This window comes from Protopterus annectens, chromosome 10.part0 (genome assembly GCF_019279795.1).
Source record: "Protopterus annectens isolate FY-2018-M chromosome 10.part0, PAN1.0, whole genome shotgun sequence".
Lineage (NCBI taxonomy): Eukaryota > Metazoa > Chordata > Ceratodontiformes > Protopteridae > Protopterus > Protopterus annectens.
The window spans coordinates 296,886,468-296,910,663 of record NC_056744.1 but is presented as its reverse complement, the minus strand read 5'-3'; the positions used below and the strand labels follow the sequence as shown (position 1 = coordinate 296,910,663).

Here is a 24,196-nt window from a genome sequence, read left to right as displayed (position 1 = left end):
TCCTTAGTGGCTGCCGCCACCACCATCGCATCTAAACAGACTTCTCTGGTAAGAAACTCCTTCTCAGTAGTGGTTGTAATAAATTTATTCAGCCTCCGCGGAACCGGTTCCACTGTATCTGGAGAAGACCACTCCTCATGTGATATCACGTTAAGTAACTGATCGTGGGAAGGGTCACCCAGGAGGTAGAAGGGCGAGATCCAAAAGCCTCTAGGTACACCGATTCATCCTCTGAAGGGTTGGTGGGCTTCCAGCCACCCCTCTGTTTCAGGATCTCAAGGATGTCAGCAAAAGAGACATCCTCAGAGGGGGGCTGTGGGGACCCTTCAGACTCATCCAGATCAGTGTTCAATGTAACTGACTCAGGGAAGTCTATGTGTTTCCTCTTGCACAGTCTCTTCCAAGTGACTTCTTCAGAGGGATACTCTGGAAAAGTGTCGGAAAAGACAGTGACGCCCGCAGGGGCTTCCTGAGGGCTCTGGATCTCTACGCTTGACGGTGGGTGGGCAAAGAAGAGAGCAACACCGGCACCTGTGAAGGAACAGTAGATGGCTCCAAGAGTGGATCTGTCTGGGATGACAGCACTCTCTCCATCAGCTCGAAAGCCCCCTCACTCTGCACAGAAGAGACCCTCCACTCCAAAGATGCTGAGGATCGACTTCGAGGTGGAGCGGGTGGCTCCAAAGCCGATGTAGGAACCGAGCTCAACCTCGCCAAGGCATCGAGGGGTAGAGTCGGCTTGGACAACTGTTCGCGTCTACTCCACTCCCCAGAACTGATGGGTGAGCGTTGGCTCCTAGACTCCTCGAGATCCAAAGGAGCCAAAGGCATTGGAGCAGAAGCCGGAACCAATGATCCTGAAGGAGGTCCCGGTACCGACGGTTCCAATTCTATTGGATCTACACTCTCTGGCTCTGAAACCACCAATGGGGTTGGAGGAGGAACTGAAGACAGTGTCTTGGATGGTCCCAAGTCCCTTGGGGTCAGAGACGATAAAATTTTAGCCAGCACTGAAGTCTTATTCAATCTCTTCCCGCTCCACATCATCATCAGATAAACTCCTGGAGGATCAGGAGGATAATGAAGGAGATTTGGGCCTCTCCAAAATGGGCGATCTCAAGGATGGATATATCTGCTCCAAAACAGGAGACCGTCTTCTAACTGGTATATCTACCGGCTCCAAAGATACTGATGGGGCCAGAGAGGTTAATTTTGTTTTGTCAGAACCAAGAGCCCTTGGTTCTGAAGCAGCAACTATTTTAAGAGACTCTGAAGCTGGAGCCGAAACAGCATGTCGTTTGGAAACTGAACAGGAAGAAGAAGAAGGCTTGGAGGTTTTAAGATCCTTCCAAAGATTCCTGGAAAGGACCTTTTAACAAACCTCTGACCACCAATTTATTTCTATGCTCTTGAAGGACCCTGCTGCTGAACCCATGGCAAATAGTGCAAGGGTCTTGTAAGTGGATGGCACCCAAGCAATATACACAACTGGTGTGCCCATCCATGATCGACATCTTTTGAGTGTATTGATCGCACTTCTTGAAACCAGACTGCCTATGTTCTTTAGGCTCTTTTTCCTTTTCCTTCGACATATTCAAAGAACAAAGTATAAACCACAAGAAGTAAGAAAAACTATATGAAATTCTTTCAAAATGTGACTTTAACTTTTAACTATAATCTGCTCCAAGAAAACAGGAGCCTACTAACTACTAACACACACAAGAAGTTGCAACGCACACAGCTTTATTTTCAGCAGAAAGCTGTAAGAAAAAAAACACCAAAGGGTGGGTTTAACCACTAATTTAACACACTAAATAAACTGCTCCAAAAAAACAGGAGCCTACTGAACCACTAACACCACAACAAAAGTTCAATACACACTGAAAAAGCTTTCAGCAGAAAGCTGTAAGAAAGCCATCAAAGGACAGATCTAACCACTACTTGACACACTAAAAACTATCACTAGAACACACACAAACCCAACGATGGAGAATCTTCTAACATAAATGGAATCTCAAAGGGAAGGAAGGCATGGGGATGGGACGCGGCCCTCCAAGTTAAATGGGCAGCCGAGAGCCGGGTCTCTCACAGAAACAAAGGGAAAAACAATGCACAGAAAGCCAGGAGGGGTTTTATCTAACTCTATCGCACAATATAAGACAGAAAACTGACAAAAACTGGAGAGAAAAAGTGAAATAAAATCTACTCAGCCAACAAGCCAGTAAGAAGACATCCCAGTCACTTGAGCGGCAAATGAGATCTGGGGATTTTACCAGATGCATAATGGGATAGGGCTTAGCCTCGAGCCAGTGGAAGCTCTCGAGCTTTTGTATTCGGCCGAGTCGGAACTGATGCTCAGTTCCGAACCCAACCAGCAAGAATTACAGCGAGATAGGACAACATAACATCTCTACTTAAATTACAGCTCTGTGTTACCAAATAGACTAAAATGCAATTATTAAACATCTTCAATCCCACTGCTTTAGGGAAAGGGAGAAAGCAATACGCAATTGTCCCTTTAATAGAGAGACACATCACAACATGAGATGAAGAGTAGTGCCACCTAAACTGGAACTAGAAAGCTGAATTCTGCAAATCAGATTCTTATGTTTTACACCTGCATAAGCAGTCCTCCTGCTATGACATTCTAAAATAACAGATACAAGTTAAGAGATGCACATTTCCTACAGGAACACTCATGTACGTTTTCTTGAACCACTGAAGTGAACAGCATTCTAGCTGCTGTCTACATTGAGAGGGTAGGTGATCCTTTTTTTCCCTGGAAAATGCTTTTTTTTTTTTGTAAATGTAAAACTTTTTTTAGATGACAAGATGGTCTGCAGATATAAAAGGAATACAAACTCATTCTAAGATGACAGTGATAAAGCAGCTTACCTGCTTGATCAAGCTCAGCATCTGCTTCCAGTTTAAGGAAAACATCTTCAAGTGTTGTCATGGAAACACCACAACTGACAATACCAAGACTGGGATTGCTTTCCAAGTCAGAGAACAAGCCTAAAGGAAGAAACATTCCACTGTTCACAAATCCATTTTATAAAGAGCACATTTATTCATCAAAACAACACCAAAAATTGTACTAGGTAGTGCTGATCAAAATATCAAACTCAAGAATGCCACAAAATGTTAGTGGACTTTACCATTAACGTTGAGGCCAGGTCCACGGCAGCTCACTGTCTTGATTCCTGTTGAGCTTACTGCCAAGCACAACTAGTCTAAACACGTCACACTGATATTAATAAGCTACCAAATCATACCATTACCAAAATGAACATACACGCTTAACTAGTCTCACTCTCGGGTTGCAGAATCTTGGAGAACAAAGATAAAGTAGTACACACTTTTCCCCTGGGTTCTGCAACCTCAGATAATGAATAATAAAAATCAGTGCAAGGGAGCAGCCCCCTACAAGGAGAGCTTCACAGGGGCTTGTTACATGCAAAATGTTATCAATATAGTTTTTGCTCTACTTGAAAAAGTGCAGCCTGAACTACACTCCCAACAGGCTAATTCAGAATTATGCATGTAGTCTTAGAGATGTAAATTTGGCACCATCAGTGTTTGAAAGACAGCGGTTTCAGCATATTAATTTTCATAGGTTGTCATTTAATAGAATCACCATAGCAAGATGCCCTGGAGTCATCTGAGTATTATATTAACTGTTCTGCAATCAGCACTGAAGTACACTTACTTCTTTGTTTACCAAACACATTACATTTGAGAAGCATACACCCTCTAAAGTACATATCCATTATTACATAAATGTATGATTATTTTTCCTTGGTTGTGTTACAGAGTAGTAACAGTAGAAGAAAGACAGATTATGGGAGGTGGTGGGTATTATCATGAAAGCATTTGCATTTTGTAGTTGTTAACAGATGTTTTTTCAGCTTCTTTTAAAAACATATGGAAGGACTCAGGAGTGATTCCCAAGGTTTAGAGGCTAGGACAAGAACAGAAAAGTTTAGACTGCTGCAATAAGTTTAATATGAAGCATATAAAAAGACAAAACATTTTCTGGGAGAAAGCTAAGGTTGTACTGGAATACCAAACTGAAAGACTTTCTACGAAAAAGTGATGTAGCTAGATCAACTGGCACCCTTGGCAAAGTCACACTGGTGCCCCCTCAACTCAAAGCTGAAGACCCAAAAAAAGTAACCGTCTTAGGTTAAAAAAAAAAATCACAGCTGCATTACATAGCATAGATAAGCTCCTTGCTACAGTTACTAATGGCACAAAGTTTCTAAAAAACTAAAAACGTTCATTTAACCAGCATCATTATCAGCCTTGGCAACTTAAATGAATTCCAATTCTGCACTCACACTCAATCTACAACTCTTTAGTACTGCCAATCGTGTCCCCTACCAGCTTCTGCCTGGGACAGCCGCTCATTTCAATACTCCACCCTAGTTACAGTACTGAATGCATGCAACATAAACAATATATAAAGGGAGATCAGCAGCAGACCTGTTTTCTGCTACACAGAAAGCCAGTTATCTTGTGTTAAAGCACATAATGTTGTTCACAATAAGAAGCAAGATTAACAAACCAATGAATTTTGTTTCAAGTTTTCTGTATGCAAACCTATTTTTCTGTGAAGCAGCAGCAGAAGTCCATTGTCAAGTTGTAAAACTAGTACCGATTTTCAATAGCTGCTTTGTCTTTTGGAATTAACACATGGCGGAAATGTTCCTTGCCCAGAAGAGTAACTTACTAATTTTTGCTTTTGACATTGCTATGTAAAACACATGAAAGAACCACAAGTACCTAGGAATCATTGTGATATCTTGACCTTACTAACAAAATCCTCCAGATCTAGTGCTTTCAATCTAAAATGGACTTCATCAGAATCTGGGGTACAGCCCTACCCATATTTCAGTTATTCAATAAATAATCATAAAAGACATTTTTTAACAAAATTATCAGTTTAGATTATCATAACGACTTACAATGGAGAATTTATCATTAATACCAGGGGTTGTTTCAGCTCTGAGTTTGAGCTGCCAATTCACTTCACTTTTTTGCAGTTGGGTTTCCCATAAATCTACTTCAGGTATTTAATAACCTTTTGCAGCACCATAAAACATTTTATTAACATTAAAGAAATTACTTACATGTCTATACTCAAAGCAGTTTTTGTATCAAACCCTGTAATGTCAGGTAAATGTTTATAAATATGCTTATGGTAATTGCACTCAGGTTTGTCCATATAAAATGCCAGGCATAACATTCGCTCACTAAATAAAGTACACTCTTTGTGCTGCAACTAAATATGCTTCTGACTAACTGAAACGCAACTTTCAATAAAAACTTCATCAGACCCCAGGATGTACTGGTATTGACTACAAAACCCACATTTTAAGATACCATTGGTTCTTGAACCATCACATAAACTACTTCAGATAGCTGACTCAAAAGTATTCTTAAAATTTCAGGCCCTCTTGTACACTAAACTAGGCTTTCACCTAGTACATTGAGAACCAATGACAAATACTTAAGTACATGACAATTGATGGTAATGACCTCAACTATACTACTAGTACTCAATGGGCCATTGTGTTTATCGGTTTGATCTTCAAGAAGTACTTTTGCTCAAAATTTGCCTTCCCTTTTTTGTACTGAACATGATTGTTACCTCTCCAGAACTTTTTTCACCTACGTCTTTAGTTAAAAACATGGAGACATTGGTTAGTAATTTTACTTTATTTTTTCAGCAGCTTAAGCTAATGGTGTGTGCTTCCCAAAGTAATAGTCTTCACAAGTTAATAATCAACGCATCTCAAACATATTACTGAACTGTTCTACTAACGTTATGTATTACAGTAATCATGTGTGTCAAAAGAAAGTTGCTCTCATAAGATTTCTATACCCATAGACAATGACAGAATGCTTGACAACTGGTTTCAAGTGACATCTTTGGCTCCCATGTGAGAGTTAAGAAGAATATTTTCTTTGTTGAGCAATTAAATGATTTTGAAAAAAGGCTCAATAAATACCAAGTCTTAAAAGTGGAAAATGGATATCTCAAATAGTGCAATACATCTAAAATTATGCCTAAAGGTCTTGGCTTTTGAAAGCATCAAAGTGGTTTGGAACTTGATGGAGTGTTAAATAAAGGACTGTTACAGCTGTTCAACCGGATTGGTTTTGAACTAATGGAGCATTTAATTAATTCTACTTGAAAAGGGCAGATATTCATATGGTGGAAATTACTGAGTTAGATAAGTCCTTGTGTTGTGATTTGGCATTTGAAGTGTACTCAATAAAATAGCATGAAGTCTTCAACAAAGTCAATAAAATATGGAAGCAAACAAAGGCAGGAAAAGAAATTAAAGAAGCTAGAAAGTGATCTGAGTGAATATCGTAAAAACAGTGCGTATTCACTACTTTCTTCGCGGGTCTATATTAGAACATCGAAGTTTCACAAATTCGAATGTACTAATATCGACCCCTATTCAGCGAACGCTGAAAATAGCGAAGCTGCGGAACACCCAATTTCTTCCTAGAGAAGGAATTCGGTTGGCCATTTCCTGAGGCTTCGCTATGTTCAGCACTGTGGTGGAAAGTTACGGGTCGGGATCAGGTCAGTGTGCGATTGTGTGCACGTGAGGGTTAAGCACTGGGTAGGTGAGTTAGGGTGCTGGTCAGGTAAGTGTGTGATTGTGTGGACGTGAGGGTTACGGCGGGGTAGGTGAGTTAGGGTTAGGGTGCGGGTGAGGTTAGTGTGCGATAGTGACAGACCTTAGGGTTAGGGTTTGGGTTAAGGTAAGTGGATAGCTAGTGGTGTGTGTACAGTTTAGTGTAGGGTTAGATGTAGGATTTTAGGTGTATGTGTGTGAATTGCTATTTGTTTGGTGTGTTTGTGTTGTGTGTATGTGTGTCGGAACAGCAAATGTTTTTCCCTTGGAAAAAATTTGCTGTTCTGCATGTTCGATGTTGTCAGCGTTTGCTGAGTAGGGGTCGATATTAGAACATTCGACATTTTTAAAAGTCAATGTTCTAATATAGACCCCTTTCTTCGCAGTTAAATATTCCAATAAAATAAGTTATTTTGGGAATCCTGCCAACACTAACATCAAAACAAATTCCAGTGAAGTTCCTTTGGATATGGATGTTTCACCACTCAGACATTCAGACAGGCTGGCCAATCAATAGGAAGAAGACAAAGAGGAAAGCCTTCTATGGCGTACGCAATTAGGTTCACTAAAGGCACAATACAAAGAGAAGTTGCCCTCAAATCTTAAGAAGTTTCTTTAGTGAAGATTTTTTATCTTGACAATATGTTTTTTAGCTTTAACATTTTCAATTATAATAACTTGAAAATTGACAGTGATAGATATTCTGCCTGCACAATGTTTCAGCTTTGTTATTACAGTATGGCATGGCCTAGCTGATCATCTGTTAGATTTACAAAGTTTTACATGGAAATAAAATTTTAGCACGTTGCTTAACTCTGATATTTGACACCATGATTCCTCCCATTCAGTTTTGAAATGAAAAAGTACTTTCAATCCCTTTTTGGCTCCTGCCTTGAGCCTTTTTGAAAAGGTGACTAAAAATGGCATTTGTCATAGTTTTTTACCAAGGAAGAGACTTTTAATTAACAGTTTAACTCAAGCTGAATTTATGTTATTAAATGAGTTAAGTAGGAACTCTGCAATTCAGTACAATAGACCTGATAAAGGGTGAAGGCATTGTTTTGATGAACATAACATGTATATGGATAAAATGCAACTGATGCTTTATGATGAAAATACTTATAAGATAGGGTCTACCAATGACGTAAATATTGTCTACAAAAAAAATGATTTGGTTTTGGAGGATATTTTTTCTACAACAATACATTGATGGTGACATATTTTTTTATTTATTTAAGCGTGGTCAGACCAATAATCCAGACTATATTCCAGATACCTAACGTACATAAACCAGTATCTGACCCTCCATCACATCTCACAGTTGATGCAGCAGGTTTTAAGATACAGCCATTAGCCAATTTTCTGAATAGAAACATTCAAGGCTTTATGAAACATCAAAAATATTGATTAAACTTGAGGCAGTTTTTAAGAATTTTAAAAATGATTTACATTGGGGGGATGATTTTTTATTTATGATCAGTGCTGTCAAACTGTTTACAGTTACTCCTCAAGATTCTGCATTGGAATGGATCAGGGAAATGTTTGACTAATGTTCAACTACAGGTAGTATATGACCCTATAATTTTTTATACTTTCAAGAAAAGTATTTCAAACAGATCTCAAGTGTTGTAGTGGGGGCTGCATGTGCCCCCATTTTTTCCCAATGAGATAATGCCTTACTGGGAGAAGAACAATTTTGTTTTAATACTGACATATGCTCAGCATTTTAAGGGAAGTATACTACCACTTTCTAGATTATATTGGACTTTATGAGCTGTTCCAGAGGATGGAATTCTAAAAAAAATCATTAATAAAATATTTTTTGTGGGGAAAAAAAAGAAATAAATGGAAAATTGGAGAAAAATATTTGCAGAATAATGTTCTGGAGGAGGGCAAGGAGTGACATTTAAGGAAAGCCATGGACTGAGCAAGCTATGTAGTGTAGAGGTAAATGAAAATTGTTCAAAAGAAAACAGATGTGTGTGTGTGCACACATGTATATACAGCATAAAAATAAAGGAAATGCGTATTACAGTTTGTTTGCGTTTATATTACTGTATGATATGTGGGAAGACATTATACAAAAGCAAACACAAAATCTTGTTTAGGGATACAGATAGCAAGATACAAGAAGTGAAAATGTTTTAGTCCCTTTAGTTTTATATAGCAGTCATCATCTTTTTTATCAACCAGAGGATATGTTGTGGTCAGAATTAACAAATAATTGAAGGATTTTATCTGGGACAGGAAGAGAAGTGGGATAAATTGATCCTGCCAATACAACAAGGTGGTTTACAATTACCTGATTTAAAGGGATATTGTAGTGTTACATAGTTAAGGTTCATATATATATATATATATATATATATATATATATATATATATATAAACACAAGCAGAAAGTTATAATTCAAAGTAGAAAGAGATGATGATGAAGTGGGGGAAATTCAAGAAATAAAGACAGAGTAGGATTTTGGAAGCAGATCCTGCCATACAGAATATTATATTCATGAAGCAGCAGACATTATTCTAAGTACTAAGACAATACAAGAATGGAGAAATGAGATTCTTCTGGTAGGGATGACTGCAATTGGGGGTACAGAGAAAAGGGAAGAGGGGGTCGAATTTAGTGGAGAAAACTATCAAAGGAGCAAAGCCATTTGGGAACAAGTGACTACAGACGGAAATGTAATGGAATTGAAAGAGACCAAGAAAGTATTTGGACTGCAGGCTAGAGACGGCCTTCCCTATCAGGGAAAGATATCAGAGTATAGGCAAAGAGAAAGGGACAGGGGAATCCTAAATGAAAGACCTGCTCTGGTAAAGTTTTTAGTTGAAAATAGCACAGAAGCTGTTTTTTAAATGAGATAATCAGTACAACATATAAAACAATCCACAATAACTACAGGAATCAATTTTAAGAGGTTAGAAAAGATTGGGAAGAGAGACTGGATAAGCAATTCACAAGGAAACAAAGGGAGGACATATATATATATATATATATATATATATATATATATATATATATATAGCTCACAAATATGCCAAAAAATCTAGAAGATTTAGGATGTCTGCTTGGAAGTGTTTGCAAATGTATTTGTACACCACAACCAGACTCTAAAGAATTTTTCCCCAGGTAGATGGCAAATGTTGGAGATGTGATGGCGAAAAAAGAGGTGACTGGGAACATATGTCTTAGGAGTGTAATGAGTTGGAAGATTTTAAAAATTCCCTACAGAGTACACTGTCAAAAATACCGAGTAAGCAAATGGGTGTATCTAAGGAAATGATTTTTTAGCTGGAATACAGGATCTGAATTGCCAAGACATAGTAAGGCCTTGTTAGGTTTAATTCTGGTGGCTGCCAAAAAAAGCAATTACTAGAAAATGGAAATCAAAGTATAATCCAACTTTATTTGAGGTAGTGAATATTGTAACAGAGATAAAAAAACTGGAAGTGGGATCTTTAGAAAAGGGTAGAAGCAAATTAGATAGAAAAAATAGAAATTGTGGGAACAAAGCATGCAAAATAATGTTTTGGAGGAGGTGTAAGGTTTAAAGAAAGGCAGGAATTGAGCAATTTATGTAATGTTGGATTAATAACTGTATAAAAGAACATATGTGATGTATAATGGCTGTAACTCTGAACATGTTAACATGGTTTATTTTCTTTTATATAAAAAGAAGGTACTCACCATAATGTTCCATGTTTGTAGTCCATCTTGCTCATCATTCTTACACATGGGTTCGGCTCCAACTCGGCCTATTACAAAGCTCAAAGTCTTCTAGTTGGCTCATGGCTAGGTAGGTATCCCATGGTGCACCAGTACAATCCCCAGATCTTGTTTGATGCTAAACTATAGAAAGACAGAACTAAAGCTATCTAGAAAGAACAACAATAATGAAAGGTCTCCACCTGCTATGGAAAAATTATCCTATCTCCAGATCGTTCCAGGACAGGGGTAGGAGGGTGGGTTCATTAGAATGAAGGGCGAGATGGACTACAAACATGGAACGTTATGGTGAGTACATAACTTCTTTATGTTCTGTAGTCCTATCTTGTCTTCATTCTTACACATGGGACAGCATTCCTAGCACCTTATTCTTGGGTGGCCCACAGAAAAATTCTCCTGAGTACCATGGAACCAAAGGAGGCTCTACCCCTAGAGGTCAGGTCCAATTTGTAATGAGTAATAAAAATGTGAGGGGTAGCCCAGGTTGCTGCTGCACAAATATTATCAACTGGAACCCTGGCTTGGAAGGCTGCAATTGTAGACTGGGATTGTGTAGAATGAGCCTTAATCTTGAACGGTACAGGCTTTCCATTGTATGAATAAATGAAGGAGATACAACTCGAAATCCAATTCGAAAGGGTCACTTTGGAAACTGGGAGACCTAATCTGGAGTCGGAGAAGGATACAAACAATTGGTCTGACTTCCTGAATTCCTTAGTCCTGTGTAGATAGAACCATAATTGTCTGTGAACATCCAACTGATGAAATCTGTATTCTGCTGTGGTGGAATGATTACGGAAGAACACCGGCAGCACTATAGTTTGGTTCAAGTTATTATAAGAGCACACTTTAGGGATAAAAGATGGATTTTGTGCGAAGAGATAATCTGTCTTTGTGGAAAATCAAATCAGGGGGCTTGATACTGATTGTAATTCTGATACTTGTCTACCAGATGTAATGGCTACTAGAAACAAGGTCTTCCAAGACAGAAACTTCAACAGGCACGAATGAGCAGGTTCAAATGTGGAGACGTTATTTTGGACAGGACGAAATTTAGATCTCAGGAATCTACCAGTTCCTGAAAAGGAGGTCTCAGCAAAGTAGCACCTTTAAGGAAGGTTTTACACAATCTATGTGACATCAGATTAGACTCATGTTGACCCAAATGAAAATTTGATATTGCTGCCAACTGAACCCTAATTGTGGCAGCAGCAGATCTCTGGTGAAAAAGTGCAGACAAAAATTCTAAAACCACTGGAATGGATGCGGTGTAAGAGTCAACATTCCTTTCTTCAGCCCAGATAGAAAACCTTCAACATTTGCTACCATATAACTTTCTAGTGGAGGGTTAATGAGAAGATGTGAGAATGTGGGTCACAGCAGGTGAAAAATCATGAAGCCTGACTAGGGATGGAACTGGAGCAGCCATGCTGTCAAGCTGAGAATATGGAGGCTGGGGTGAAGAGAGCCTGACATGTGCGTCAAGAGATCTGGTACTGGGTCCAGAGACCATGGATCGTCTAGTAGATGAGGCCCGAGAAAGGGGAACCAAATCTGATGAGGACAGTAAGCAGTGATGAAAATCAATTTAATTCCCAACAGTTTCGTTTTGTGAATCACCTTAGATATGAGAGGAAAGGGGAGAAAAGCAAAAAGCATAAAGGAGACCCAGAGGCCAATCGTGAACAAGTGTGTCTCTCAGTGACTCCCCTGTGGGGGGGATAAGGGAAAAGTAGCTGCTGCATTTGAAGTTGATTGGACTGGCAAAAAGATCGCAGCAAGGCTGTCCCCATTTGCGGAACATCTGTTCCACTATTTCCTGCTTCAGAGACCAATCGTGAGGCATCAAGATTGCCTGGCTGAGTTTGTCAGCTATCACAATGGTTGTCCCTGGATGTGCATTGCCACTAGAAAGTGCTGGGAAGATATTGCCCACTTCCAAACACGAATCGCCTCCCGACAAAGGGGGTAAGATCTGGTTCCACCTTGCTTGTTGAGATACCATACCACTGACAAGTTGTCTGATTGGATTGCTATTGTCCCAAGAGAAAGAAGATCATGAAGTGCTTGCAACGCTAGAAGCACCACCCTCATCTCTAGGACACTGATATGCAGGTGAACCTCGTGATCTTGCCATGTGCCTTGGACAGTCCTGCCTAGATAATGCCCCCCCCCCATATCTGTGAGGCATCCATGGCCACAGTAGCAATGGGTTGGTGAGGAAGGAATGGAGTGCCTGTCGTTAGCTGGTCGGGTTGGATCCACCAACTGAGGTCCTTTTTTGCAGGACTCTGTTAAAATGATGTAGTGGGATACAGGCAGTTGTTGAAAGGACCACTGAGACGATAGAAGACATTGAAGAATTTGCATATGTAATCTGGCAAGAGGGACTAGCAATATGGTGGAGGCCATGGTCCCTAAGAGTTTCAGCACTGTCTTTGCCTTGATGTTTTGAAGGGGAAGTAGACAGAGAACTTGTTGTATGAGGTTCCGTGCTCTTTCTGCAGGGAGGCGAGCTAACATGGCAACTGTGTCTATTTCTGCGCCTATAAAAGTCACAAATTGAGAGGGTGGTAAGGCAGACATTTCCCAATTTATAGTAATGCCCAACTGGGCACAAAGTTGGATAGTGGAATCTCTGGTTTGAAAGAGCAGATCCCTGGTGGAGGCGGTCAGGAGCCAGTCATCCAGATACAAAAACATTTGGAATCCTAGACGTCTCAGGTGAGCTGTCACTACTGCCATACATTTGGTGAACACCCTGGGGGCTGTGGTGAGACCAAAGGGCAGAGCATGAAACTGGTAGTGACTGGCTCCCAGCCGGAAGCACAGGTGCCTCCTCGACACTCTGTCCATTTTTATATGGTAGTACACATCTTGGAGGTCTACTGAGCACAACCAAGTGTCTTTCCCTAATAGAGGGAGTATAGACTGCAGTGTCACCATCTGGAACTTGTCCTTCTTTATGGATTTGTTTAATTTACTGAGGTCCAAGATGGGCCTTCAGTCCCATGTACATTTTGGCACTAAAAAGAATCTGGAGTAAGTACCGAATCCTACCTGGTCTACGGGGACGGTTTGGATGATTCTGTTTGCGAGCAACTTGTTCACTTCTACAGTTGCTTGATCCCTGTGATTGGGTGGAACATCCAGGATCCTCTTGGGAACATGAGGTGGAAGAGAAAAGGGTATGGAATAACCCCTGATGATAATTCTTTGTACCCATTTGTCTCGGGTGATGCTTAGCCAGGCTTCTGGATACAAAGAAATGCGACACCCGACTGGCTCCAGAGAAGCACAGCCGGGCGCCACATCAGGAGCACTGACAGGGACGGCCTCGAAACGAATCACTGCCTCCCTGGTTTTGTGGTCTGCCCCTGCCTCTAGGGTGACGTCTACCATTTGCTCCTCCTCTTCTGCCTCTGAAAGAGGAGTCACTCTGTGCATCCAGGAAATACCTCTGGGCCTTCTTGAACCACATCTTACCACCTCTCTGACCCTTGGGGTATGCTGTAGAGGGGACGGTAAAATGTACTCCCACGGCAGACAGTGTTTTCCGTTCTTGCTCGCACCTGGTGAGTGTGTCTTTTATCTTAGGTCCAAACAACGAAGAACCATCAAAGAGTGCGCTGGTAAAGGTAGACTTGAACGGCTCTGCAAAATTACACAAGAGCATCCAGGAGTGCCTCCTAAGGGAAACTCCTGAACCCACTGCCCTGCTCGCTCCATCGGCTGCACAAGAAGTCAGCCTCATGGAGGCATTAACAATGGAATTCAAGGTGGACAACTGAGCAGACAACTTATCAGGGACTCCTTCAGTAAATGTACCTTGTAGAGTATCTCCCAACTCCTTACGGAGATCTCTCTGAAGCCTTGTAAAATGTGTTAGATAGTTCAGCAATCTGAGTGTGAATGCCACTGATGAAAAGATACACTTCCTGTATCTATCCATCGTTCAAGACTCCTTGTTCGGCGGATGGACAGATGAAGAAGTCTCCACTAGTTCCTTCTTAGTGGCCATGGCTGCCGCCGCCACCACCAAGGCATCTACAGGCCCACCCTTGGATAAGAATTCCTTCTCTTTGGGAGCAAACAAAAACTTATTGGGTCTCCTGGGAATTGGCTCCATGGCATCTGGAGTCTGCCACACCTTCCAACTAACAAGGTCTAAAAGGTGGAGATACCCAAGAGGCTGAAGGTTGAGACCCAAAAGCCTTCAGGTAAACCAACTCCTCATCAGAAGGGGTAACAGTGGGCCAGCTGCCCCTCTGCTTAAGGATCTCCAAGATGTCTACAAAGGAGACATCATCAGAGGATGTCTTGTGGGACCCTTCTGACTCCTCAAGGTTGGTGGTAAACCAACTCCTCATCAGAAGGGGTAACAGTGGGCCAGATGCCCCTCTGCTTAAGGATCTCCAAGATGTCTACAAAGGAGACATCATCAGAGGATGTCTTGTGGGACCCTTCTGACTCCTCAAGGTTGGTGTCGGAGGTAAGAGAGTCATCCTGGGAGTCTACATGCTTCCTCTTGCACGTTCTCTTCTGAGGGGGCTCTTCAGAAGGATATTCCGAGGAGGTCTCGGGAAGACTGGGGGCTCCTGAGGCTGCAGGTCTCTACTGTCGAGAGAGAGAGAGTAGGTGCTGAGACGGAGGTCGGTGCCTGAGGGGGAAGAGTGTCGGTATCCCTGGGTGAAGCTGATGAGCGGGATGGCACACTCCGCATCATCTCGAAGGCAGACCTCTCTGGCTCCAAAGACCTCCTCCAGAGGAAGTCATCAGCTCCAGAGCCACCTGCTCTGAGATAGATGTAGGATCCGAGCTCACCCTAGCCGACGCACCGAGAGGGAGACTCGGAACCGAAGAAGTTCGGGTCCAAGTGTCCCTATCGAGGCTGACTGGTGAACGTCGGCTCCTAGACACCATGGACGGTACTGAAGTTGTTGTCGTGGAACCCAGCTCTGAGGCAGCCTCGAGGGGACCTGGAACCAAGGGTTCCACAACCAGTGGTACCGAATGCCCGGCACGGCTAGAAGGAGGAACCACAACAGTAGGAATGGACTCAGGTAGCTCCGGGACCGACTGGGTCGGAGCCAAAAGCACTTTTGACAAGGCAGATGACTTTAGGAGTCTCAGCACTACTCTCTCCACATCTTCCTCTGATAGGCTCCTGGAAGATAGTGTGGGAGATCTGGACCTCTGCAAGACAGTGGACCTTAAAGTGGGGGAGATCGGCAAGGAATCTCTGGACCGGCTCTGATGTTTGCTATCAGTAGTTGGCTCCGAAAAGCATGGGGCCAAAACTGAAGTCACAGTATCAACAGCCTCGATCGGTTCCGAGATCAGTGGAGCCGGGGAGGTAGAAGTCTTGGCTGGCTTGGAAATTTTAGGAGGCAGTTCCAAAGCACCGGATGGTGCCGGGGAATGCCTCTTGGTAGATTTAGTCTCGTCTTTTTTGAAAGAATGAGATTTCGAGGAAGAAGACGAACTGGCCAAGTCTTCCTCGAATGAAGGCTTGAGGAGACCTTTCAAAATTAGCTTGTTCTTCCGCTCCTGTAGAACTCTGGAGCTGAAGGAATGGCAAAACAAACATGTTTTCTGCAACTGGATGGCTCCGAGGCAATAAACACAATTAATATGGCCATCCATAATTGACATTTTCTGGGAGCACTTTACACATTTTTTAAAACCTGAGGGTTTATGGTCTTTTGCCTCTCTAGAAATGCTAACCAGAGAAGCAGAAAAAACACAACACAAACACAATGAGGACTAGGTCCTCTAACTTAAACGGGCCTAGCCCTTACCACACTAACACACACATGCCACGAGGACTAGGTCTTCTAACTCAAACGGGCCTAGCCCTGGGAAGAGAAAAGAGCAGAGAACTAGGTCCTTTAACTTAAATGGACCTAGGTAGAAAGAAAGACTAGAAGGTCAGAAAACTATTAACTAGGCCGCACACACACAAATACGGAGTATGTAAATGCCCAAACTGTCTCACTGAAATCTACACTCAAACACTAAGTCGTAGAACAAAAGGGTCGGAAATATCAAAAGACGCTTTATGCCAACTGAATCGCTAAATATCCAAATTAAATATCTAAGTAGGTAACAGTCTAAATACCAACTCTCTAATACTAAGAAACACTGCACACGAAAAAAGGTAAAATAAGCGCAAACACACACATTAACCGGAAACACTACATATCTAAGTAATAACTATTTAAATTCCAAACTCTCAAACAATAAGAAAATATGAAAACATCAAGTAAGCGCAAATGCGCAAATTAAAGAGAAAAAGACTGGCACACAGGATACCAATGAGAACAACAAGACCAATGTCCCACCAGTTCTCAACAATAAGTAATCTAAAGTCAAGAAAAACACATCAGCAAGTCTGAAACTCTTGTAATACTACTAAACACTATCAAGAGCCATATAAATTGCAAAGTTAAACTGTAATACAGTAAAAATAGAAAAAAAGTCTTAAACTTAGCCACAGCCAAGCAAGAAGCACATCTGAACTCACAGACGTGGCAAACGAGATCTGGGGATTGTACTGGTGCACCATGGGATACCTACCTAGCCATGAGCCAACTAGAAGACTTTGAGCTTTGTAATAAGCCGAGTCAGAGCCAAGGATCGGCTCCGAACCCATGTGTAAGAATGAAGGCGAGATAGGACTACAGAACACTGCATGTTTGTCTATGTCTTACGTAATAATTCAATAAAGACGTTACAAAAAGATGTGCAAAGCACAGTTTGAATACCAAAGACAGTTTCCTTCAACAACATCTAAGATTTCACCTAATGCCGTGCAACAGATTGTAAATTGCTTAGTTTTTGAAGTATTAAGTACATATGGAACTATTGCTTATTTTCATAATAACTACTGGACAACTAGCATTATCTCTAGTTTAGTGTGATACAAATGAATGTTGACAATGCATTTTCCTAACTCCCACTATGATATTTCACACTATACTGCTCAACAGCATACAGGTCTCTCAGTTATGAAATTATGAATACAAATATGAAAATATGAATAATAAGAGGAAAGTGGTGATTTCTCTACTGCAGGACATCCCAGGTTAGTGTCATTTTGTTAATAACTATTTGTCCTTTCTAATGCTGCCCATTATTACCTGGTAAGTAACTTATTTAAGAAGCCAGAATTACAAGTGGTCTGTGTGCCATAAGGTGCTACGGGTGTCAACTGGAAGTATACAAACAAGGCACTATAGGCTTGAATGAGTTAAAGGTGTTTCCTTTCAAAAGATTTTCAAATGCAATGCAGATCATACAGTGAGTAACAGACACAGAGAAAATGAGACAGGGTGGGAGACAGGGGAGAGAAGGAGCGAGGAAACGTGCAGCTCTCAACATTAACTTCTTTATTCAGGAATGAGGTACACTATCAACAATGCTTAGAGACAAAGGTCCGAAATCAGAGGCAATTTTAATTATTATTCCAGTTCACTTAGAAAGTTAACAAAATAAGTTTTGGATCAGCATGCATTTTCTGAAGATTAAGAAGTATGAAACTCTCTAATGTATGGCATGATTGGCTATAATTCTCAGTAATTTTTCAGAAAAACATATTTTAAGAGCTAAAAGCAGGGTCATTCTGCAAAACAAAAAGGAGCAGCTGAAAGCTATATGTATAAAGAAAGAGAAAGAAATGCTGAATGTGGGACAGAAAGAAATGGTGACGGGAAGACAGAAAAAGAAAGGAAGAAAAAAGAAGGAAATGCAGAATGGAGGCAGAAATAGAAGAAAATGCAGAGGGGGAGAGAGAGAGAAAGAAAGAAATGCAGTGGATCACAGATAAGGAAAGAAATACAGTGGGGCAAAGAGGACGACAAAAATGCAGAGGGGAAAGAGAAAGAAGTAAATGCAGAGAGGGAGGGAGAGTGAGAGAGAAAAATGAAGGAAGAAATGTAGAGCGGGAAGAAAAAATATGGAGGGTAAAAGAAAGAATGAAAGAAAGAAAAAAAGAGGTAGGAAGGGAATACAGAGGGAGTGACAGAGAATGAAGCAGAAGAGAGACATGATCGAGCTCTCTGAGTACGTGTCCCAGGCTGGTATGTTCCTAGCCTTAAGCAACATTCTACCATCACCCACAATGATGCCGCAATACAAACAGAAAATGACTGACTTTAACAACTGGCTTAGTTTCTGGTGTCATTCCAAGGGGCTCCAGTACCTGACAGCCTGGGATAACATGATTGACAAACCACAATGCTTTGCCAGAGATTGCCTGCATCTGTCTTCCCTTGGGCTTCAGGCTCCTAGCAAGCTAGGAGTCTACACATGAAAGTGCACTCACTGCAAGCATTCTTAACCCTGGAAGAAGCTGACATTTGTGCAGTCTCAGAAACCTGGTTCAAAGCTGTGGCGAGCACCCCAGCCATACCAGGTTACTCATCCTGTCATTCATTTAGACCCCAAACCATGGGAAGCAAAACAAAAGGAGGTGGAGTTGCAAAGACATATACACCTCTAGGCTGGTCAAACAGTATGATGCACAGGAAACACTCCAGGTGCAGTTAACAATTGAGAAGACCTCTATTGAAATCATAGCTAGCTACAGGCCTCCAACTTTGACTCAAGATGCCCACTCCACCTATCTGGACCTCTTCAAATCTATCAAGATTCAATCCTTTACCCTGATCCTGGGAAACTTTTAGCTATCCAACCAGACTGGAAGAAATACTCATGCCAAAACACAAATGATTGTCCAGAGATCCCTTGATTTTGTCAATGCAAATGCCTTGGACCAGTTGGTTGACACCCCCACAAGAGGTGAAAATATCTTGGACTTGTTATTAACCAACATGTGTAACCAGTGCAGCATCCCTATAGTGTCAACATCCCTTGTAAGATCCGAACAAAGAAATCACTTTTGAAGTCATCATCTCCCCTGACCCCCCCCCCCCCCCAAGCAAGGGTCAAACAAAAACCTTCCCCTCTACAGGGACTGGCACATATGTCCAAACTTGCATCAAAGTACTACATGAGCACTTATATAGCTGCATGAAATCAGGAATACCAAACAGGACGAAATCCTCCTCCTCAAGGAAGAGTAAAACTGTCTAGCAAACATCTTCAATAAATAAACTCTTTAATAAAAGGAAAAAAATTGTTGTCTAGGACCAAGAAGGAGCAGCTGCCTAACTGGAAGCAATCTCTCCTTAGCTGGAAAACGCGAATAAGAGCACTAGTGAAATCCTCCAAAGGAAACTTTGAGTCCAAACTGGCCACATCTACTAAAGACCATCATAAGGCCTTCTTCACATATATCCGCAATCTCAAGGGAAGTACCCAGATCTGCTCAGAACTGGTGCTCAAGGGCACCACATACACAAACGCTGTAGATATACCCAACCTGCTGGCAGACAGGTTCATTGAACACTTCACTCCTCTGTCCTCCCCATCAGTAAAACAGGACATCCCCAGTACTTGTCCCCCTCCCCGTATCTCTAGGGAGCAAGTCATCACTGCCCTCTCAAAGGCAAAAAATACAGCCTCCATGGGACCTGATAACACCCCAGGCTGCATCCTACATGAACTCAAGCAGGAACTTGCAGCAACATTAGGAACCCTATTCAACCAAAGTCTGAGTGCCAGCTTCATGCCGGCCAAGTGGAGGACAGCCACTGTCATCCCTCTGCACAAAGGTGGAGCTTCCACCAATCTACGAAATTATTGACTCGTCAGCCTAACTATCCTGATCTGCAAGGCTATGGAGCAGATTATCATGGACCTCATTAACAAGGACATTGGCAACCTCCAAACACTTGATCCCACACAGTTTGGTTTTGTCAAGGGGAGGTCATGCCTGTTAAATTTGGTTGACTTCTTTGAGACAGTCACCAAGGCCATAGAAGAGGGGAAGATGGTGCACACCACCTACCTTGACCTGGCCAAAACCTTTGATACCATTCCCCACTCAGGTATAATAGATAAACTCTCTCAACTAGGCATCAATTCATATGTTACCAGATGGGTAGCAAACTGACTCACTGATAGAGTCCACCTAGTCAAAATAGGGGAAGTCACCTCAAGTAGTAGACCCTTAACAAGTGGTGTACCCCAGGGATCGATCTTGGGGCCTCTGCTGTTTGGGATATAATTCCTGGAGGTGCAGACCAAATCTAGTGGGCTATGGCTGACCAAGTTTGCAGATGACTGCAAGCTGGGTGCTGTCATAAATTGCCCTAGTAATGTGGATATCCTCCAAGAGGGTCTCACCCAAACAAATGACTGGTGCCAGAAACATGGCCTCAAACTAAATGCCAAAAAATGCATCATCACTTTTGGGGAGAGTGACGTCCCCACAAATTATCACACTACTAATAAGGTACTTAGCACACAATCAGTCATGAGGGACTTGGGCTCCCAGGTTGATAGCAAACTGACTTTTGACCATCATATTGCCTATGTTGTATAGAAAGCTTTCTACATAGCCTGCCTTATTGGTAAGGGTATCTCATCCAGGGAGAAGGTGGTCATAACATCCCTGCATTCTTCCCTTATAAGACCCATTATTGAGTACAATGCCCCTTTCGGCATGTACCTCACAAACCGCATCCAGCAGCTGGAGAGACCACAGAGGTTCCTCAGCCAGAGAATCCAGGGCCTCAAATCTATCCTACACAGATAGGCTAAAAGCCCCGTCCCTCTACTCAGTCTTCTACAGACTCCTCAGGGGTGACCTCTTTCTGGCATACAATAAATCAGACCACGCCTTGATGGGACTGCTGCATATCTGCCAAGTCAAGCTCCACTCCAGTAACTCGCATGTGCGACCTCAACCTGGTCTGTGACATCAATAGGATTTGTTGGCGGGACAGATTTGTGTCCCAGAGACTCCCTCTTTTGTGGAACAGACTCCCTCTTCACGTAAAGCAGAGTACCTCATTAAACCTTTTTAAGTGCAACCCGGATAATTGGATGGGTACAGAAAATACACTCCTGGGATTCTACCTGTGTCCCTGGTAGACAGTGGCATAGGGTGCTGACTTGTTGGAAAATAAGCTAAATTCTTGGCTAGGCTTATAAGGGCCTCAAGGCCAACAGCCTAGTAACTTCCTACGATCTTAAGCAACTTTGTGGTATACATTGCAGATGACATAACTCTATACCAGGTTGTTTTCTTTGAGCTGACATTCCTGACCCTAACTCTTTGCACACTGCTGTTCCCAGCTATAATTCATGTAATCACACAAGTGTTTGTCTTCACATTCTGTTGGAAACTAGTGCTATCTTGACTATTAAACCATGAATACACTTTTATTTCTTCCTTAAATTTCTTTCCTTAACCATGTTTTTTGTTCAGATTGTCACTGTATCAAAAGATTAGAAAAAATGTTATAAAATGCACTACACATCATCTAAAACTCCATGGTTTCTGGGGGTGTCTAGAGTGATTAGACTTTTTTTTCCAATGGAAGTGTTTGTATAGTTAGCTTTATGCCTAAGGTAGACTTCAGAGAATTTTTCTTCTGCTTGATAACAAATGCTGTAGACAGAATTGGCAAGAGAGTAGTAATTAGAAATGTGTTTTCTGGCAATGTAAGGAATTGGAAGATTTAAAAAAATCCTTACACAGTACATTTCAAGAACTGCTAAGGGAACAATGGTTGCAAATAATGAAATTATTCTTCTGAACTAGAATATAGGAAACAAATTGCCAAGGCATAATAAGGGCTTACTAACTTTAATGTTACTTGACTGCCAAAAAAAAACAATTAGAAAAAGGAAATCAAAATCTATTCCTAATGTAAAGGAAACTCTGGATATACCTTTCAACCTCCTAGAGCTACAATAAGGGACAAAGGCATAATAATGGTGGGGGCAAACACCCAACATTATGAACATTTTAAATATTAATATGATCAGCTTAGAAAGTTGCCAGAATGACAGGTTTTGCATTAGCAAGCCTTATCTCAATGACATGACATCTGAAACTCAACTGTCTAACACTGTTTAGTAACTTCAATCTTGAATGATTTGCTAGAAAACCACAAATTTTACAAGAGATTGGCCAAAAATGAGACATAAATCTGAACATTCTGCAAAATTCTGGACAGTTGAAAGGCAGTGCTTTGAATATTGTAAAGAAGACAAAGAACTGGAAACTGGATCTTTAGAAAAGGGAAGGAACAAATTTCATAAAAATAAAAGGAACTTGTGGGGCTAGTACATTCAGAATAATGTTCAGAAGGAGAAGTAAAGTTTAAAGGAGGCAATAATTGAGCAACTTACAAGAGGGTAGTGAGACCACCTATGTTATACAGGTTGGACACAATGGCATTGACAAAAAGGCAGGGGTCAGAGCTTGACGTGGCAGAGTTGAAGATGTTAAGATTTGCACTGGGTGTGACAAGGATGGACAGGATTAGGAATAAGTATATTAGAGGGTCAGCCCAGGTTGGAAGGTTTGGAGACAAAGCCAGAGAGGCAAGGTTACATTGGTTTGGACATGTGCTGAGGAGGGATGCAGAGTATATTGGGAAAAAGATGCTAAGGATGAAGCTGCCAGGTAACAGGAAAAGAGGAAGGCCTAAGATAAGTTTTATGGATGTGGTGAGAGAGGACATGCAGGCGGTTGGTGTGACAGAGCAAGATGCAGAGGACAGGAAGAAATGGAAACAGTTGATCTGCTGTGGCGACCCCTAACGGGAGCAGCCGAAAGAAGAAGAAGAAGATCAAGTAATGTTATACTGAAAAAAAATTGTTTAAAAAACATGACAAGTACACTGCATGACAAACGCAATGGAAACTTTTACTGTGGTCTGTTCTCTTTTCAATTACTATAAACCATGTTGCAGCTTAAAGTGGGATGATTTAATACAGATGTTTTTAAAAAGTTCTTAAAACAAAATAACTCTACAGTTATATTATATACAACACATTAAACAGATAATTCATAATCTATATTCCTTTCCAGAATGGTCAAATTCTAAATACTTTTTTATTCAATGTCATATTCAGAATGATAGCCTTGACAACAAACAGTGTAATAAAAAGAAGTACTTAAACCAATAAATTTGGAAACATTGCAGATGGGTATTATTTCCAAGGAAATGTTTCAATATTTTATGATTGAACAACCATTAGTTAAATATCTACACGGGTTACCTAAAGTACACAAGGACCCACAAACCCCTAAATTCAGACCTATTGTTTCGGGCACTGGCTGCTTAACAGAATCTTTTTCCATCTATAATGAAAAACAATTAAGACCTATATAAGACAAATATGACTTAGTATTAAAAGACAGCAAACTACAAAGAATATGGACAGTTATTTGTAAGAACACTTGCCATAACAGTAGATATTTAGGAGAGGTTACTGTAACAGTAAAGGAGTTAGCCATCCCACTAATAAAAGCAGTACATACATTGTCTCTTAAATTGTATTGTTATACAATTAAAGGATATTGTAGTATGTTTATTTTTTTGGGCGGCCGTGGTGGTGCAGTGGTTAGCATTGCCACCTCACAGCAAGAGGTCCTCCGGTTCAATCCTCGGCTGGGATGCCTTCTGTGCAGAGTCTGCATGTCCTCCCTGTGGGTTTCCTCTGGGTGCCCTGGTTTCCTCCCACATCCCAAAGACATGCTGTAGGTGGATTGGACACACTAAATTGGCCCTAACTGTGAGTGTGTGCATGTGTGTGCCTTCTGTGGAAGGTTGGCCGCCGGGCTGGCAACTCAACACTGTAAAACTCCTCTGCCAATCATGAGTGGACAGGTGATCTGCTGTGGCAACCCCTAACTGGGAAAAGCAGAAAGAAGAAGAAGAAG

The 24,196-nt window shown here is 41.3% G+C and overlaps 1 protein-coding gene across 2 annotated transcripts in view; it reads right to left on the bottom strand.

Annotated features, from left to right (window-relative positions):
• The window catches only part of LOC122813052 (cholesterol transporter ABCA5-like), a 2,390,735-nt gene that overhangs the window by 1,098,516 nt on the left and 1,268,023 nt on the right, over positions 1-24,196 (bottom strand). For both annotated transcript variants that reach the window (XM_044085171.1, XM_044085172.1), the window contains exon 18: positions 2,896-3,015. In XM_044085171.1, the coding sequence (XP_043941106.1) occupies positions 2,896-3,015 (120 nt within the window). The remainder of the gene's footprint in view (positions 1-2,895; positions 3,016-24,196) is intronic.